Consider the following 19,726-nt stretch of genomic DNA (forward strand, 5'->3'; position numbering starts at 1 on the left):
GGCTCGTTGAAATACTCTGCACTGCAATGTTGTGATCTCTCTCACAAACTTTTTACACAGCCAAAAAACCGAAACAGAAAGGCAAGGCAGATGAATCTGTAACGAGCGCTTCTGTACGTTGAGTATAAATGATTGAGTGTGCAAGGACTTGATGCCAAACTGGATGCTACAGGATGAAGCCTTCATGTCACAGTCAGCTTTCCCATTCCATCAAATGCTCAAATATTTAACATGTAAGTACAGGATACAGAAGACCTTTTCACAACAGCACAACACATGGGTCAGCTTGTGTCCTCAAATAGTACACAACCAACCAGCTCACCTCAACAGAACAGATTAAGTTTAGAATGGTAAACTTTCGCACACCATAATTTTAACGATGCTAACAAGGCTTGGCATTGGTAAGTCAGGCCTGGCTTGCAGTCCTTGTTCCATGTCTGTTCAAATCTGTTTAGCCAAAGTAACAAAATCTGTTCATTAGAAATACTTACATGGTGTCCCTTTCTGGATACATATAATAGGAAATTTACAGGGATTACTGTTAAGACAGGCTGACAAATTGCATACAACCTTACAAAAACAAAGTTAGAAATGATTATGTAATGATTGTTATAAATGTTTTTAAGAATTTCTTGCAGAAATAGTTAGTATTTTTTTGGTTTTTTTATGGTTTTGGTGTCTTTTTGGTTTTTTGTTATATTCTTTAGGTAATTGAAAGCATGTCACAGATGCTGTTGATACAAGTTAAATTGAATCCAGAAAACATTCCTTTAATGTCTCAGAAGGATGAATGTCATTTGTTTCAATAAAAGAAGCGCTCAATAAAAAGGAGCACTTTTCCTAAATGAAACACTGTTTCTTCTGTGAATGATTCACGCCTGGTGAGTCTATGGCCCTCACGGCTCATTGTACATCTTATCCGAATGCTCATCTGTCCTTCAGGCACTGGAAGCGAGAGGATATGTGCCGGATTTTCTATTCTCTTACTGTCACTTACAGCTGTAGGTTATTACAGGAGGATTTGGCATTCATGGGATGTGGGGTGCTTTAAAACAGCCAATAAAAGAATTATGGTTAGCTTGAGATGAATCACTACTGTGACATTCCATTACTAGAAAAGAGCCATTTATTACAATACAAGGCAATGTTTTTTTATACATCATAAATAGTACATTAGTTTGTGTTTACAGGTCATAAGCAATAGTGCTGAAATTCGAATAAGAGAAGCTGATTTAAGAGAATGAGAAAACTGCTCCCAGAATCCTCCATGAAAAACAGTGTTTACAGCAGCACTTTTTGCTGCACTGGCCAGCTGAAGACTTCACAGCAGTTCAGGTGACTGTGATTCATTCATACTGAATATCAGTTGGACGCACTGCAGATTATCACCAGAGGCAGCGTGAAGTCACAGGGCTGATATTTTGATGTTGAAGATTTTGATGACATGGTCGGCACCAGCGCTGGCTAGCTGAACCCAAGCTCGCTCTTCGTTCCCGCCATGGCCTGCCCGGCCCGGCCTCGGCCTCCAGCGCAGCCTCTTCACCGTCAGAGTGTGAGACTGACTGTGATGGGTGGTCAAGGAAAGCCACAAGCATGACGTTGATTCAAGGCAACACAAATCTCCCCTCGCACACTGTCTGGATGTCTCTGGCACCCCGTTTCACTTCAACTCTGCCTGTCCAAATACTTCCAGTGGTGAATACACACTTGCCAATTTCCAAAATAACACAGGCAGACGAATAAACACGTGAAGCAATCTTGCTTTTCAGAACTCAATGCGACACATGGCAAATTTTCACTTCTTGTGCTTCTAAGGTGAGTGACTTGGAGGTGAGATACGTGTAAGTGCCTACACAGACGGCTTATCAATTAGTTTAGTTTAGCCAGTCGGGACTCAACCCACTGTGGGGGAGAGAGAGATAGCTAGCGAGATGGCTCGGTGCGAACAGAATGCACAACATGGCCTGGCCCCTCTCTGACACCTCATTCTTTCTCTTCACGGATCAATGCGAAACCTGCCCACGGGAGCCCCCGTATCAACCTGAAGCTTCTCCCAAGCAGCGTGGGCCAGGGCAGATACATGAGCCCCTTTTGTTGTCAATTATACCACCAGCTCTGGTCTCTAGGTGGAGGTATGACTGTCGTGTTTAACTTCAGATCATGTCACTTTCTAAGATGCTAAGAGGAAGACTGTGAAACGGTGAGATTTTTTATAAGGGCTTATGAGGCATTTTAACAGTTCTCAATTAATTTTGACCAAAAAGCTTTGAAGAATCTGCTTGCTTCTGTCAAATTTTCTGTGCTGACAATGACAAAAAAATTAATTAATCTAATTGTGATTGTGATTAAAATGCTTCAGGTGTGCGTTACTTGTTTGTACCAGTGCACAGTTTGGCCAATTTTTTTGTGATTACATATAATTAAAATAAAATTACATACAAAATAAAAAGTGTTATTACACTTTTATTTATTATTATTATTATTATTACTAAATAAAAACAGCAAACAAAACAAGAAATCTAGTCTTCTTTTGATAAGCAGAGCTAATTATGCTTTGAACAGAGATTTACGAAGACTGAAAAACTTTTCTTTAAAATAACATCCACAGACATGATAAAGTAAAAAGTCCATTTTGATTTCACAAGTTCTTAGTTTTAGTTATGTGGGTGCAGATTTGGTGCAGGCCTATCAATCACAACTCTTAGCAAGAGTACAACGATTTTTTCAAACTCACCATTTCAGGATAATATTCAATATAAGCCAGAAAAAGGATACCAAGCATCGGTTTCTCCACATTTGCTCCAGTCTGATCCAGAAGACAAATCCTCTAATGGCCTCCATTTATACAGCGCTATCTTCCCATTTTCTAGACCTACAGCCAGCAAAAAACTACACAAATGCAAGTATAATTCAATATTTGAATTATAACACATCACACTAATTCTAATGATAGTGTCACATAAAGACCACAGGTCACCGAATAACATTACCTCTGGTCTGAACAGAGATATGGGCAGATAGACACAGCAGTAGCTGAATCTCCGACATCCAGAACAGAGGAGCAGGGGGTCACGCTTTCACCCTCACATTCACCGACACTGACTCCAGAAACACGATGACCCCAGATGATTACCTACAAAAACACAACAAGGTCAGATGTCAAAGCGTAGACCGCAGAAAAGAGTTGGACTTAACAAAATGCTGCATGCAGTCCTTTTTCCCTCATTAAAAATGTTTTACACAGAATAATCAGTATCAGTAGCCTGATAGCATCGGTTTTATTTCACATGAAGCGCTTCTCAACACGTTGTAATCCCATGACCAGTTAAATACTTCTTCCTTTTTTTTTGTGTTGCCCCAGTTATTGGAAATTTTAGCTTTCCACTAAAGTATCAATAACTGAAAACTTTCATGTGTTGCTGCGTTCACATCAGTTCAAAAGACTGCCATGCCACCAGTCTAACAACATTTGCTAAACGCATGTTAAACTGGACCTACCTTCTTGTCTCGACTTGAGGTCACAAAGTACTTGCTGTCAGAGCTCCAGTCACATGACCAAATAATGCGTGTGTGTACCGCTGTGTCCTTACTAGTGTTTGCGTAGAGAGAAAAGCTTGCCTCTGGAAAAAGAAACAAATAAACAAACAAAAAAGGTAAAATCGAAAAATACAAAACATAATATTCACAACTGTATTTAGGTTAATTTAGTCCATTGTGATATTCTGCTAAAATAAAAGTAACTAAATCTGTGCGCAACCAATGTGAGTTGACGTTCTTAATTTATGCTTATGTGAAAGTGTAACAATTCTGATTAGTTGTAAAAAAAAATTAGAATGAAAATAATCATGATTATTATCTGTACTTATATTTTTTAGCAAAATAATCATGATTATCGTGCAGCCCTACTTCAATGTTTGTTGTAATTTAGCTAATTTTTGCTCTGCTAATTAAAGCTCAAGCAACCACAACTGGCCAGTCACAGACTGGAGAGTCTTAAGCCAGAAACACAAAAGTCCGACAAATGTAGAGCGGGCATCAGGGGAGGCAACATGTCTTTGTGGCCGAGATTTCTCCACGCACGACACCATTCAACCATCATGCTGGGCTGTTCTCTGATCAGCTGTGACACTGACTAACCTCTCCACATCTGCACTGCAGCATACAGGCTGTGAGTAATACCAGCCTCAACGAGAACAGACTGCGGCGTGCCTCGGCCCTCAGCGGCCGGCGATGCCACAGACACATCAGAAAATAGAGAAAGAAAAACAGACGCTCCTTTGGTTACCTTGTGTCAACAGTGATTTAGATGTATATGCTCAGAATACACATGAACACAGCAGTGCGGTCACTGGGAGGCGCTAACTGACTCTTTCTAAATGCCAGGAGAATCTTACAAGTGGGCGAACATCAGCAGTCCACAGATTTATACTGTTGACAAAGAGAAATGGAGGAAGGTAAAAGCTGTCTTTGAGTAAAGAGGTCTATAAGCCCTGGAGGAAGCTGTTAGTGTTCCCATTCATCTTATTGGATGTTACTTCTACGGGGCGGTTTACGGAGGGCTATACGATTAATCAAAATAAAAACTTCGATATGATTCACAGTTTTCAGTGTCTCCGAGCAGCTCAGTTCCGTTCAGTTCGGTTTGCTCAAACTCATGCACGCTTATAATGTGCATTTGGAAACGCAAAATGCACCAACCACCTTCCCAAACTTGTAATGAGAAACCAGCTGTGGTCAACAAAAGAGAAGCTATAAGGGCTCCCTGCGGTATTTACTAATTTAAAAGCTTGATGATTTAACATTTTTGAAAATGAAGTAATTAAGTCATAATTATTATTGTAATTGCACAGTTGTACTTTAAAATAAAATTATTATATTATTATTATTATTATTATATTTTCTTAAATACTTATTTTTTTATTTTACAGTAAAATATTACAATTGTAATATTTCTTATTTTGTTTAATATTTTTATACATAATACATATTTTTTAATTTATAAAATATATATAAATTTATATATAACTTATAATTTATATATATAAAACAAAGATGAATAAGGGATAAGGGGAGGTGTGCTGACCTGTATCTGAGTCAGGGTTTCCTTGTCTCCATAGGGACCAGGTGCGATCTCGAGAAACAGCGAGCAGAAGGTGTCCATTCGGGGAGAACGCCATCTGAGTGACGGTCAGGCTGTGGCAGGGCAGTGACTGAAGCTGTTTCCAGGAAGTTGTGCTCCACAGAAGAATGGCAGCATGTTCAGGTTTAGAGGCCTGTGACACACGTAGATCATGTAGATTTTTCACACCAGCATCCACAAGCAAGTTAGTGCTCTTTTTCTGAACCTCAACCGCAGAGCCCGGTTGCAGCTCAGCCAGCAGTTAGAGAATAAACCTCACGTCCACAGCAAAGTCATCTGAGCCTGCAGGACCCCAGCAGCAGGCCGCCATCAGCTCCACCGAATGAACCTCACAATCTCCGCTCAAGCGTGAACAATGGCAGGTGACATGCAGAATGTGCTTTCATTCGGAAGGGCTTTGTGCGCGATCAGCGTGGGTTTGGCAGAACTACGGGGGCCAGACCGGGACACAAACCAATGATCTCCTTTCAACTGTCTCAGAATGTGTGTCACACCGCCCAGAGGGCACGTAGGGCTGACTAAACAACCCTGGTCATGCAAGTTCAATGTGTTTTTAATACGACAGGCGGCTCATTACATCAAAAAGAAGGAAAATTAACTTACAGATGGATGTCAGGGTCTAAATTGACACGAGCTTGTTAAAATGGCAAATGACTAAACATTTAAAACCACTTAAGGATCGGTGCAGCTTCATGCATGCATGCTCTTCTGTGTTCTGCTATTACAGTCCACGGATACATTTGTGTGACGCTAAGGACCATCTGGTAACCCATGTGATTGTACCTTACATGCTGAAGCCACCACCGTCCTTGCAGAATCCGACGCCAGACTAAACATCTCAAAGCCGTGCCCGTACCTGTTGAGAGAGCGACACAGAAAGAGGGTGTTAATGAGGGCTCTGTCAGTACCCGCTCACAAATAAAGCCTGAGCACTGTGACAGGTTCAGAGAGACAGTCGGGGCGGTGATTCAAACACGACGGATGCTTTGTGTGTCAGGGCTGCCATGCGTTCTCTCCTGTGCTTATGGGAGTGGAAGAAAGCCATGCGCTCTGGCAGCTATTAGCAGATCTGCTTAGTAATTTCCAGCACTGGATAAATAGCTCGGCAAGCCAGGCTGTCAAAGCCTTCAGCTGCTTACAGCTTTGTATGTAAATTATTATAGTTTATCCAGTGTCGCCTGTGTATCAAGGAAATCGACTTTGAATTCTAATGAGCAAGATAAAAAAAATGCAAGTCTGTACATTTCAATTGATTGTAAATGCCTTGGGGGGCATGAATATTTAATTGTGAAAAATATTGTCAATGTGTAATAATTTTGCAAAACTTCTTGTGAATAATATACCCAATTTTCCACCAACCAGTGCAAAATACCACTAAGCATCCAATTCTGTTAAATATTGCCTACAGTTTCAGCAAATGTCAGAGTCATATGTCATTTGTTTGCAACACAGGCATATTCTGTGCTAACAAAAGCTACAGAATAAACATAGGCCAGAAAATACTGTACACAAGAAAGCAAACACAGGCACAAATGCTTGGCTAATGCAAACACCCCATTGCATTGCTGTGGCAGTAACTATCCTCAGTTCACAAGGCATTAATAGAGACTTGTATTTTGCAAAATTGCCTTTTGTTGTTTAAAAACACATGCATAAAACAATTGGAAAATATCAGTGCTAAATATTGGTTACTAGACACTTAAAAAATAATTGCTACTGGTTGTAAAATAAAATTATTATTATTACTATCAGTCAGTCAGAGTGCAATGACACAACATCGAACTTGCATAACCAGAAGCATTAGCATTCACATGCTTGCATACAGTATTTTTGTGCCTTAGTTTGGACGTAGAAAGATAAGGAGAGATGTAAAATATATATTTAATGAACAATTTTAGGCTTTTCCTGTACAGTGTCATGAGCTCTAAATACCTATTACGCTGCATTATTTATGTCACAGAAGCTGGTTAAGCAATAATGCGGTGCAGCATTAGTGCCAGCTGCAGAACAGCCAATGAGGGCAGACGAACACAAATGATAACTGATGGGAAACTCACAGCTTCTGTACCTCTGGCCACAGTGTGTTCTGCAAGAGGTCGTCCTCTTTCGGAGGCTCTGGCAATACACACACACACACACACACACAGTCACAAAATATAAACATAGCTATAATGAGAGATGAGCAGATGCCTATAGACTGTATTTTTCAATAGGCTCATTTTAATTTAGCAACAGATACACAGACGAGCAATTTACTTAAAGCTGTTTGGAACAACGGAAGCTTTATCTACAATTTTCAATGATACATGCTGTAAATCAAATTTAGCTCTCTTTATGCAAGCCTGAAATAATATTGTCTCATTTAGATATACAGACACTTATGCAACACATGCTCCAATTGAAATGGAATGGAGACCAGAGGTTTTTTTTTTAAATTCATCCCTGGTTTGCAGTTTTATTTTAATTATTTTCCTCTTTGCCCCTCCAGAAGAAGCGAGATGGAGGGAGTGGTATTATTCCATTAACAACTCTGTGTCCGCCTCATTGCGCTCCCCATCGCCCAGAGTCATCAATATTTTAACTTTGCAATTATATAAGCTTTCTTTCTAATTATGATTCCAGATTAAGGAGCTTTTTCAATCACATTGACAACGTTTGCCACTGTTCGCCTGGAGCAAGAGCGGCATAAACCCCCCTGCTTCAACACTCACCCTCCACCCATCCCCGCTTATGCTGTAATAACATTTGTCTCCAGTATCTCTGATTCATGCCCCAGATACATTAATAAACCAGAGAAAACAGTCTTTAATAACTGCTTGTCACAAATATCATTGTGTTTTCTAGAAATAACTGAGGAACTGTCAACTTACAGTGTCTACCTGGTGTTGGTGAAGTTTTTGACTATTGCCATAAAGTCTGATGCATTTTCTATTTCGTTTCAGGAAAGAACTGTCTACTTGGCGATAAAGAGGGCAATTGACCGAAATGTAAAAATGACCAACCACAGTTCATGTTTAATGCAACAGTTGAGGGGAAAAAGGCAAGGAAAATAACTATACATAAATACCAGTGAGTTTGAGAGATTGAAAGTAGGACTCTTTATATTGGTCGGACAGGCTATTGAAATCTTCACTGTCCTGCTGAGGGCTCTGAGATGCGAGGTCACCTGTAAACACATCAGACACCACTGTAAAGGTTAGCAACTGCCTCACCGCTCTCAGGATCAGCTCAATGCAAATTCTCCTGTGGCCAACGAATTCAAAGGGTTCATACCTTGAAACACGGCCTTGTTGGACAGGCCAAGGGCAGGAGTGCTGGCTCCCTCTGGGAGATCTGCTATTTCCTGAACACCCAGGAGACACAGACACATTGTATAACCTCTCTATATAAACCCTTCTACTATATTGCAAACTTGGCAAATTTTGTCTGAAATGCAATATTCTCTATAAAAACTGTTGTATAAATGCACAATGCTCACAAAATGCAGGTCTAAATGGGAGCATGGTGGTGTTTGAAATTTTTTTTTGTATTTAAATATTGTTTTTTAAATTTAGTTGTATAAGTTCAAAATGATGTGAGAATGCTGTTTTTGTTGTGTCATTTACCATGACCTCAAGTTACAGAAAATGAAACTCCTTTAGCTATATATCTGAGAGCATGTGCATAAACATTAGGATTAAGATAATGGGAAAATGTGAGAATCATCTTAAAATCTCTCGCTGATCCAAGACAGCGCAAAGAGTAATTAAAACACAGGTTTTATTTGATGTAACTAATTAAAGTTTAAAGATGAGATGTTTGTTGGTTCTAAGTTATTTTATTGCAGCAGAGGTTTTTCTCCAGAGAGGTGCATGATATGTTAGCAAAGTTCTCCACAAAATTCCTTGGAGCTTTGAACACCCGCAGGACCTTCTCATCGGCACCCGACACGAACTGAAAACGCCCAACCATAGTCAGACACTGCATGTCATAGCCGTGAATCTGAGGCCTTGAGATCTCATGCCAGGTAATCTGCAAACACAGAAAACATTAATCAACAGTAAAAGTCTGACGATGTATGATCACTGGAAAACAAAGAGTTGACCAACAAAGTGTTTAAACCTCTGAGCATCCTTTTCTGGTCCAGGGTGTAAAGAGTCTGGTGGTTTGGTCTGATCCGACAGTGATGATAAACTCTCCCTCAGGGTCCCAGCTCAAGTCCTGCACTGCGCCAAAGTGACCCGAAATGACCACACTAGGCCTCCATTCTCCCTGTGCAAAACAGAAGTCTCCAAATTCATTTACTCCATTTAGTATAAATCATAATACACTTGAATTTTAAAAGTTTTTATTAGGAAAACAGGAATAAATGCATAAAAAGCTTTGCATTACTGACAGATGTTGTCAGTTACGTCTGACCTGGTTGCTGTCACAGTGCCAGAGGTGCAGCGCTCCGTGAAAGGCATGAGCCAGAATCATAAAGCCGTCTGGACTCATCTGGCATCCATAGAAACCCAGAGTGTTTCCTCCAACTTCCCCAACACGAACTTAATGAGGAGTCAACAAGAAATAATGGAGAGACTAAATATTCAAACTATCCATATTATAGTGTACAACACCACGCATCAAACCTGAAACATTCTTGTAGGACTACTTAGAGCTACCTGGTGAATTGATAACCCATTGAGGGACTCACACCTTCAATATTTTGGTTACCCACCCTGAGGTGCTTTTCTCATACAACAATGTAATTTGCAGCTTAACTACCATAGTATGATGTACTGTTGGAGACATTAACAAGCTAGTTACAACTATATCCAGAAACTGTAGTAACTTCATCACATATCCACTAATCAAACTACCTTGGTTCAAAAAACACTCTCTGGCTACGTTATTAGGTACACCTTTTCAACTGCTCGTTAACAAATATATATCTAATCAGCCAAATACATACATAATTTCAATAGGCATGTAGGCATGGTCAAGAGAATCTACTCCAATCAAGTATCAGAATGGGGAAGAAAGGTGATTTAATTAGCTTGGCATTGTTGTTGGTGCCAAACGGGCTATTCTGAGTATAGTTAATTGCCTGGGATGGCTAAAATCCTATCCCAAAGAGGACATTTACATGAAACCAAAACCTTGGAACTACACTCTGCGCTCTCCATCATGTTCTTGATGATGAGCGTCTGATAAGAGAGGCCTTCGCTGGTGTCACTGCCCCCGATAAACCGTCTGGTCAAGCAGGCCAATAATTAGTAGTCATGAATCCTGAGCAATCTGAGTTGAGAGTCTACAGCTGTGCTTCATCTCCGTTAAGTAACAGTCTGAGGACACCAATTAATCAGGCCAACAAGCGAAAAGCAGGACGTATGCAAAGAGGAGACTATTAAATGAGAAATAAATCGTGTTTGCTTCCTTTGAATGCATTAATGTGATGTTAAACGTAATTCACACACACATTAAATCAAATGTGAGCCTCGGAAAGCTGGGAGACAAAATGGTCACATGAAGAATGAATCAGTGCAAACTCCCCTGACTGGGCTGGGCTATGAATACCAAAGCAATGTAATTGTTTTTCAGCACACTGTAGCACGGCTTGCCCTCCGTCTGGCCCGTGTCTAACATGCTTAATGCTGCTCGAGTGTCTCACGGTAATGGGGGAAGTGAGTCGTGCTGCGGCGCAAGCGGTAACATTGTATAAAACAAGATAATTAGTCATGATTATGCCATCAGCGATAACCTGCCTCTACTTTTATTTATGGTTGTGCGCAAGCAAAGACTGATGCTCCAGCCTCAACATCTGCATTGCCAATACACACTCAGAGGGTGAAGAAATCATTTAGTAATTTTAATCAAATCACACTTTCAACTGTGAAAAGGAGGTATGAAAATTTCAGTTGACAGTCATCGCAGAGGTGTTTCCTGTTGACCTTGAGCAGGACAAGACATTTCCAGCAGCCGTGTTAAGAGCAGCAGTGATTCCTCACATTCAGGGGTGTCACCGCTCAATGATTCAGTCTTTTGTCATGCCCAGCAGAGCATGTCTCAAAGATATTGCCAGATCAGGTGGCTAGCTTAAGCTCTTCATCAAAACGACAACACTAGATGGACAAATCAGCCATCTAATGCTGAGATTTTAACACCGCCACGAGACATGCAGGACAGTTCAGACAGAGCCACGTTGGCTGGAAAACACTGATTCAAAACTAAATCCACAAACCATCAAACGGTAAGGGCTATCGACATTTTAAAGCTCCCGTTTACACCAATAGAGAGACATTTGAGATGCCCTTCACAGGCATATCCTACAGAGTGAATATGGCGGAACTAACGATTGCGATAAAGAGAACCCTTCACTTTGAATGGCACAGATCTCTGTGAGCCATTCTGGAAAGAGTGATGCAACATTAACCAGATTGATTTTGAATTCCGTCCACATGGCTACTCGTATATCACAGCCAAATCTCATGGGTGAAATGTGCAATCACTCTTGTTTAGGGAAGGAACACCAATATAGATCTGTGGCACGATGTGTGTTGTAACACAAACCACAGTGTTTTGGATGGGATTTGTACGAAACCAAACAATGCAGGGGAGTGACAAAACTCTTTTGAGGTTGGGATCCTGGAAATCAAACAGTGGTCTAGAAGTTACAAATCTAGGCTGGTAGCCAAAAGACTGTAGGTTCTTGTAGCTCAACTGGTAGTGATAACAATGGCAAGATTCCCAGGGACCCCACACTTAAAAAAAAATGAAAACACTGTAGATAGTACCTATGAGAAATTTGTACACATAGGTTTGAAGCCCAGCAGAAGCAATCCATGAACTATCAGCCTTATGCCCTTGAAAGGTACTTAGCGCTGGTTGCTCCAGAGTGATTCAATAAGTATACTACAAGTCACTGTGGATAAAAGCGTTTGCTAAATGACTACTTGGATTATCTTGCACTTTATCCTACAAGATAAAGGTAATCGCTACCGGACAAACTAATGCTTTACTCATGGTTTCATTCCTGTGGAGATGAGGATTCATGAGACTGAAGGTGAGCAATCCAACAATGATGATGGATACTGAGAGCAGCTCAGTAGTATGTCAGTTCTAGGTGTTGTGGGTGTGGGTCATGAGGTCTAGGGGTTAAAGATTTTTCATGGTAACTCATCCGTTCTCTCTCTTCTGGGCTATCAGGGAAAATAAACCATTAGCACAACACTAATGGCTCACAGAGTCTTAAAATGGTCCCTGCAGTCCCCCCACACTGCTCACTGGCAACATGACTTATTAGGAGGGTGTAGTTTACACAGCAGTTAGCCTGGCCACTGTACTGCAAACCAGCTCTCCACTAAATCTGACCAATTAGGCTAATCATTATGGAGGAGACTGTGACGGTGGTCATTTTCTGCTTAGTAGGGCACTTGCAGTAAGTCCATAACTGTGCCATGAAGGCAAGTTTTAGTTAACATAAACTGGCATATTTATGAACAAGTAATTATTGCAAGTTTAATGGTTAAGGCCTATTCACACCAAACGCAATATGAAAAAATTTAAACTATAGCAATACTAATGTAAATAGTGGAATTTAATCAAAGATCAGCAGCAAAAACAATTAGTAAAGTCAGATTAATTAGTATTCGTTAAATGGATTTTTTAGTTATTGGACATTTGCACAAACCTTTATGTTTGTATTTCCTTCTGCATTTTAATTTGAGAAATATAGGAGTAAAGTGCAGTTGTAGAAATCTTCATTTGCGCTTTTGCAGAAATCTACCAATATAGATTTATATATATTAAATGATAAAGTTATTAAACATTTATTTATTATAAATTTATAAATATCACATAATAAAGATATATATAAAATATAATATCTGCCAGTTTCACGGTGCTCAACCACATCTGATAACCCAGTTCACACCTACCTCTTATCATATGCCCTTTACCACTCTATACAGAAGAGACATGAAGTGCAGAAAACACCAGATGCAGAACAACCCCGCTGCATCCAGGTACAACACAAGACCTGAAATCAACCTTTCTTCCTACAACTACAACTCACTGTCTCTCATTTTTAATTGGACTTAAGACATGCCTTAGTACCACAAAGCATGTGCGTCATCACATCCGTCTACAACATGCAAAGTGTCAGAATCAGGAGCCATTGATCTGAGCCCAGAGTCTGTACCTATGTCTGTATGCCAAGATCAAAGTGAGTACCTCTTATTAATCAACCACGAAGTCAAGCCTGTTATCTGCTGCTGCAATGCCAATCAGAATGTCCTATTATGACTGAAGTGAAAAAAACATAGTTTTAAGGTTATCTGAGGTATCGCCATCCCATTTCTGAGAGAAACTCACCAATCATTCACAGTCCCTCACACAGATGGCAGAGAACAAGCTTGTCTGTGCAATTCTCAGTGTGTGGGTTAAAATTTGACGCAGTTAGCAGAGAATGGGCAGATGTTCCCTGCATTACCCAGAGAGCGTAACAGCAGAGGAGCTTGTGCAGCACTTCCTGCCACTGCTGTGGATTCTATAAGTCCATGACTGGCAACCAGAGAGTCTATGAAAGACAGGAAGGAAATGACCTCAGGATGGGGTTATTTCTTTCCAGGAGCTTGATCTGCATGCTCTGATTTAAAAAAAAAAAAAAAAAACCCGGAGACTGAAGCCAGTTTTTTAGTCTGGCTTTTATGTGGTGCTGTAACTTTTTATTCTATTATTTATATTTATTTAATTAACGTCATTATAATTTATGTTTTATCTTTTTGTTGATTTTTTTTTATTTTACTGAATTCTATTATTTTACTTTTATTATTAACTACTTTAATGTTATTTTCATTGCTTGTATTTTGTGTCACTTTCTTGTTTGTACAGCACTTTGAATTGCACTGGACTGGATTTAAAAGGTGTTTACGAATAAAAGTTTGATTGATTGATTTTTATTTTATTTTTTTGATAGACAAAAATGCTGACTCCAAGTCATGGTAGAGTGGTAGCACAACTCTGGAGTTGTCCGAATCTCATTTCTTCTCTCTCTATCGCATAATTTCCCTCCCTTTCTTTATTGGACACCTACAGAAACTCTGAAAGGCTGGAACTGAAGCTAGATTCCTTAGATATGTCTTCTGGAAATTCACACGCATTCTACTGCATTCTAATCCACCTTTTCCAATATCAGTATTTATTTAGTAAACAAGATGACTTTACCAGCTCCACCCACATCCCTGAATCCTCCTCTGGCCCCCATAAGATCATGGTCTTGTCCATTGAGGCAGAGAGCAGCTTCAGGGGCTGTTCCACTAAGTCACCTGCAGGGGGAGACATCAAGTAACAAAACAGCAGCAGAGACTTGATAAATCCAAATAAAATATACAAACAATATAAATTATATATCAAAATTTATATAATTTCAAACAGTACATTACAGAGATATGAAGAAAGAAAAGAAACAAAATCAGATCATGCTCACTGATCACAAAATGAAAGCATGCAGGAATACCTTTGACACATGGAGGTTGCCAGTGAACTCCATAAACCCAGTTTTCATGGCCAGCCAACACCGTTTCAAGAGTCACAGCAAACTCTAGAGCAGAAAGAAATAAGCAATGAGGAGCAGATTATTATCCTTATACATTTTTCATCACTTAAAGTCTTTACTAGACCAATCAAATTTTTTCTTGTATTTGGTTCTGGCAAGATCATTTTTGGACTATGATTATAAAACACTGCATACATAATCCTTGATTTTGTCTTTCTACACATCAAGACATGGTTTCAAAACAGATAATCAAGCAACTAATCAACTCAACAATAACCAAATTCTATAAGTCATCACACAACTAAATTACAATCATGCAAAACCTCCAGCCTCACCATCTCCAGACACTTGAAAAACATCCTCCTTCATCTTGATAACAGCGTCAGTCTGCTGGTCTGGTTCAGTGGCAGTCTTGGCAAACAGTCTCCACACTCTGATCAGACAGTCCTGTGAACAGCTGGCTAGCCAGAGCTCTCCGTCTACACATTAAGCAGTGAAAAAAGTAGTATGTGAAGCTTTCCCGCTTGTATATTTCAGTTGCCTTTTAGTTGGCAGCAAGAGCCTGTTTCATGCATTATAAAAGAATGTGAGAGTGAAAACAACAATACTGGCTCCTTAGGATGGTGCATTTTATACCCTTGGACTATTTCACTGCCAGTACTGTATCATATGCATCAAATGGGTCTGTGACTTCAACTCTTTTGCCAAAATTCACAAAACAAGTGCACAACATCATATTTCACTCCACAATTGCTTTGATGTTTTACATTTGAGTTTGTTTGTAATTCTCATTATTTCTGAAGTCAATGTTTATTGCTGTAATACAGCGATGAGAATCGTCCTGATTAAAATCAGCTTAAAATGTGCATAATCTGCATTACAGTAATGAGAAGTGCTTAGACCACATTCTACTTTTCTACGTGGCTTTATCTCCAATTAAAAAAGAAAATTTTGAAGGTACATATATCTGATCTTTGTAAATAGATAATAAAATAATGATTACATCTTTTAGTCAGAAAGAAGCAACTAAATAGTCAATTTATTTAACTAATCTTTAAGTAACAGAGGGAGAGACATTCTACAAAGCACTATTTTGATATATATGAATTTTTAAAATATTAAAATTGTGCTGCTTAATATTTTTGTGAAAACCATGTTCCATTTTTTCAGAATTCTTCAATTAATAGAAAGTTCAAAATAACAGCATTTATTTAAAATAGAAATGTATGAAACAATATAAATTTTGTCACTGACATTTTCAATAAATTAAATGCATTTAAAGCAATAATAAAAAAAACACCAAACCTTTGACTGGCAGTATAAATACTAAATGCTACAATGAGGACTAAAGGCTACAAAGGTAACATTTAGATTTCATGGGGTCTTACTTCTTAAGCACATTTATTCCATTTAGAGGTCCTACCTTTAGTGGCCCACTCCACACATCGGATCCAATCCTCATGTCCTGTCAGAGTCAGAAGCCTCTGAAACTAAACACATCGACAGGTAACATCCACACACCCACATGACACACAAAATGTAAAGTAAAGCCACCTGACAATCTTACCTGTCCATTGAGCTGCACATACAGGTGAACTCTGCTGTCATCTCCCCCACAGGCGAGTACTGGAACTGCAAGAGATGTAATTATCCTCTTCATTCACAGAGACACATCAGGCAGACAAGTCACTAAGTCTATTCACGGCATCTAGAAGCAAAATACAGCTACAGTCCAGACGTGAATAATGTAAGAGGAAGGCTAACGTCGCCTCAGGCCACATTTAAAGCACAGAATAAAATTTGAACATGATAGGGCTGGACAATACAGCAAATCAACATGGAGCAGTGGGCGCAGCTTACCTCTGCTGCCTGGCAACAGCGCAAAGGAGACATCCATCATGAACCCGCTCCCAAAAGATATGGTCTGGAGGCATTCAGCTAATGAAGAGAACAGAAACACCTCACATGAAAATGAACCCGTCCAACTCAAGATGATTCTAATTTAAAAAAAAAATTATAATAACTTATTTTAAAGTAGGCTATTATTAATCCCCCAAAAAATATTTTGAAATTAGACATTTACCCTGACAACCTGAAATCATCTCCTGAGCTAATTTTAAAAATAATGCATTCAAAAGAAGCTGGTTTCTGCGTGTTGGCAGACAGCTCATTAGAATACTGTCATCTGAATGTTAGAGGAATGATGCAACTCATCATCATCGTGTGACTTGAAAGTTTGTCAAAGCAATGCAGATATATTGCATTTGCCCTACTGTATATCACTTTTTAAAATGTCACTGAAATATCTTTGTTCTGAACAGTGAGTATGGACATCAGAAAAAAAAAGCAGCAGGGATGAATAAATGACACCTGTGCTTTCTCTTAAGTTTCTAATTGTTCTTTAGGGAGATACATAGAATTTTGATGAATTTTGATCTTGATGAGCCTCTTCTTATTACAAATGAAGGTGATTTGTATAAAACAAGTCAATAAATACATGGCATGTATACGGTACATATATTAGATATAAGGGTTAAAGACGAAAAGGGGTTTTCAAGCATCAAAACAATAAAAGCTTAATACAGCTTTAAATTTTGTCCCGTTTAATTTGATTTTAAAAACTGTCATTCAGTGTAACAACAGTTCATATACTAAAAGTCAGGTGTATTTAGAACAAGAATCATTAGATGACATTAAAAGACTCTGTTTAAGGATCACAGTGCAGCCCGCAAAAACTAATTCATTGTAATTTCAAATCTTTAGCACTATCTGTCAAACAATCAGGTTTTACCCATTTGTCAGCAAGAAGTTATTAATCATTTAAACTATAATAAAATCTAGTATGATGATGTATTCTTTTATATATTTTATTAAGTACAAGTCAGAACAAGTATTTTGTATGTTTGATGCAGCGTCTTGTCTTTGACCCATAGACATAAATGAAATATATACAAATATATCATGTCTCATGATGCTTCAGAAATATATTTTTGTTTAAGATGTGATTATTTTTTTTACTGTGTTATTTTTTTTTTAAGGATTTTTTGATGAACAGAACTTTTGTAACATCATAAAATGTCTTTACTGTCAACTTAATGTATTCTTGCAGAATAAAACAAAATCTTACTGACTACAGTAGTGCATATGAAATATATACACATATTTAGAATTTTTTTTTATTTGTTGTACTATTTGCTTTCTGTTGATCTTGGTTGCTGACATCCAAGGCAAATTCTAGTGTATCTCTGTGATGACAAATAAACTGATTTTGATCTACTGCATAAGCACTGAATTGGAATTTTAAACTCTACTTAATTTACAAGAACCAACCAGCAGATGTCAGGCTTGGAGAATTTGAAAAGTCCATAATGAAAAACAAACATGGAAAAAAAAAAAAAAAAAACTTTTTAAAATCTAGACTCTTCTGATGACCAGAAAGCTCTCTTCTAATCTTACCTGTGTCAGAGCTGCACATCCAGAGTTTAACAGTGGAGTCAGAAGATGCTGAGGCCACCAGTAACTGAGAGGAGGACAGAGACATGGCATCCACTGCACACACGGGTCCTGAGTGTCCCGAACACACTGCACACGCTGTGAACTGCACCACAAGATGGACAAACTCAACTTTTTCTTTTTTTGACTTTTGTGATTATCCATTTACAGACAAATGCAGATTTCCAGATCACAGATTTGAAGTCCATAACTGACAAAGCTGGGTCATTCCTGTTCTACAGTTCTTTTTTTGAGTTTTTATCATGCTGCAGAATTCATTTTATCAAACAGGATGATTTGACAAACAGTGTGACAAACAATCAGATAAATATTCAAATCAATTGATAAAACTGCTTTTGCTGGGGTTTTTTTTCCATCAGATTCAGAAATAATGAGGATTTTGCCATTGAGGATCTGGGCAAATTACAACAAACCTAATAAATTAAGAAATCGATTAGTTACAAATTGTTATAACTGTTATAATTGTAAGAGTGTTATGACCAAGGGCTTTCTTAACATAAGGGATTTGTCGCAACTGGTTGCTATTCAAAAGATATTCTAAAAAACAGAAAGGGATATTGAAACCCGGTGGAAAGTGATATAAACAAACAAAAACAATAATAAAAAAAGGCAGCTTGAAATTCACCTTTAAGTTTATGTTAAAAACAAATCTTTAAAAGCTGTTGATTTATTATTTAATATTTTATCCAATGTATTGCATAACAGAAACGACCCAATTATGTTGTTGGCATAAGTGTTCCTATTTACTGTTGTTATTGTACACACATACCTTCCCATCCTGCTTCTCCCAGACAATAACATTATTATCTGACCCACCGGACACCAGCTGGGTTTCCAGACCTGCAGAAATAAACAGCTTATGTTTCTACAAGTTCCTTTGTTTGTATTGTGTCTAACAGTGACAGAAAATGGAATAATGTCTATCCACGAAGATAAAAGATTTCACACTTTTTTTTAAACCACTGAAACTGAAATATCTGTCAACAGCCTATTTCACATTTATTAATGATGGTCAAAGTAAAAGACTTACCGCAGTCTTGTTTATGAACCCACTGGACAGCATTCACTCTTCCAGTATGTTTATTCAGCACCTCAACAATCCTTATTTCCTGATAACAAGTAATAAACAAAGTCTAGATAAGACACACCTGTCACACTTTCCCCGATTTTATCTGACAGTTTATCAAATGCTTGAGACATTTACTATGAAACAACTTGATCAGAAGAATGCATACTCTAAACACAGGTTTGAGTTCACAGTTTGCACATCACTGCATTAAAGAATCGGAACTTGTGAGTGCATATGAAAGTGTAATAACATGCCGCAGAGCATCAACTAAATTAAGCGAACAATCATACAGACAGTACCTGTGGATTATAAAGGGCAACTGAATTACATGTCCCAAATGCGATGAGACCTCCTCTGCCCCATGACACAACATTAGGAGTGCGATTAGCACAGCAAAAGACATGACATGTGTCCATTACAGGCGCAGCCATCTTCGACGCTGCTGTGTGTTACAATCAAAAAGAACCGGGAGAATATGCCACGATAG

General features: G+C 38.6%; 1 protein-coding gene across 1 annotated transcript; it reads right to left on the reverse strand.

The window, feature by feature from the left end:
• Positions 1-1,108: 1,108 nt before the first annotated feature.
• On the reverse strand, positions 1,109-19,721 carry LOC109111611 (elongator complex protein 2-like). The gene is made up of 22 exons (XM_042776924.1): positions 19,539-19,721; positions 19,201-19,279; positions 18,940-19,010; positions 18,114-18,255; positions 16,518-16,595; positions 16,225-16,289; positions 16,081-16,147; positions 14,993-15,136; positions 14,619-14,702; positions 14,327-14,427; positions 9,539-9,667; positions 9,242-9,391; positions 8,975-9,151; positions 8,414-8,498; positions 8,208-8,306; positions 7,198-7,255; positions 5,924-5,996; positions 5,084-5,273; positions 3,499-3,620; positions 2,991-3,133; positions 2,776-2,889; positions 1,109-1,562 (listed from the first exon to the last, which is right to left on the reverse strand). The coding sequence occupies exons 1-22, from the start codon at positions 19,668-19,670 to the stop codon at positions 1,406-1,408; spliced, it is 2,460 nt and encodes an 819-aa protein (XP_042632858.1). The 5' UTR covers positions 19,671-19,721; the 3' UTR covers positions 1,109-1,405.
• Between the last annotated feature and the right edge of the window lie 5 nt (positions 19,722-19,726).

The sequence above is a fragment of the Cyprinus carpio genome, chromosome A19, assembly GCF_018340385.1.
Source record: "Cyprinus carpio isolate SPL01 chromosome A19, ASM1834038v1, whole genome shotgun sequence".
In the NCBI taxonomy this organism is placed as follows: domain Eukaryota; kingdom Metazoa; phylum Chordata; class Actinopteri; order Cypriniformes; family Cyprinidae; genus Cyprinus; species Cyprinus carpio.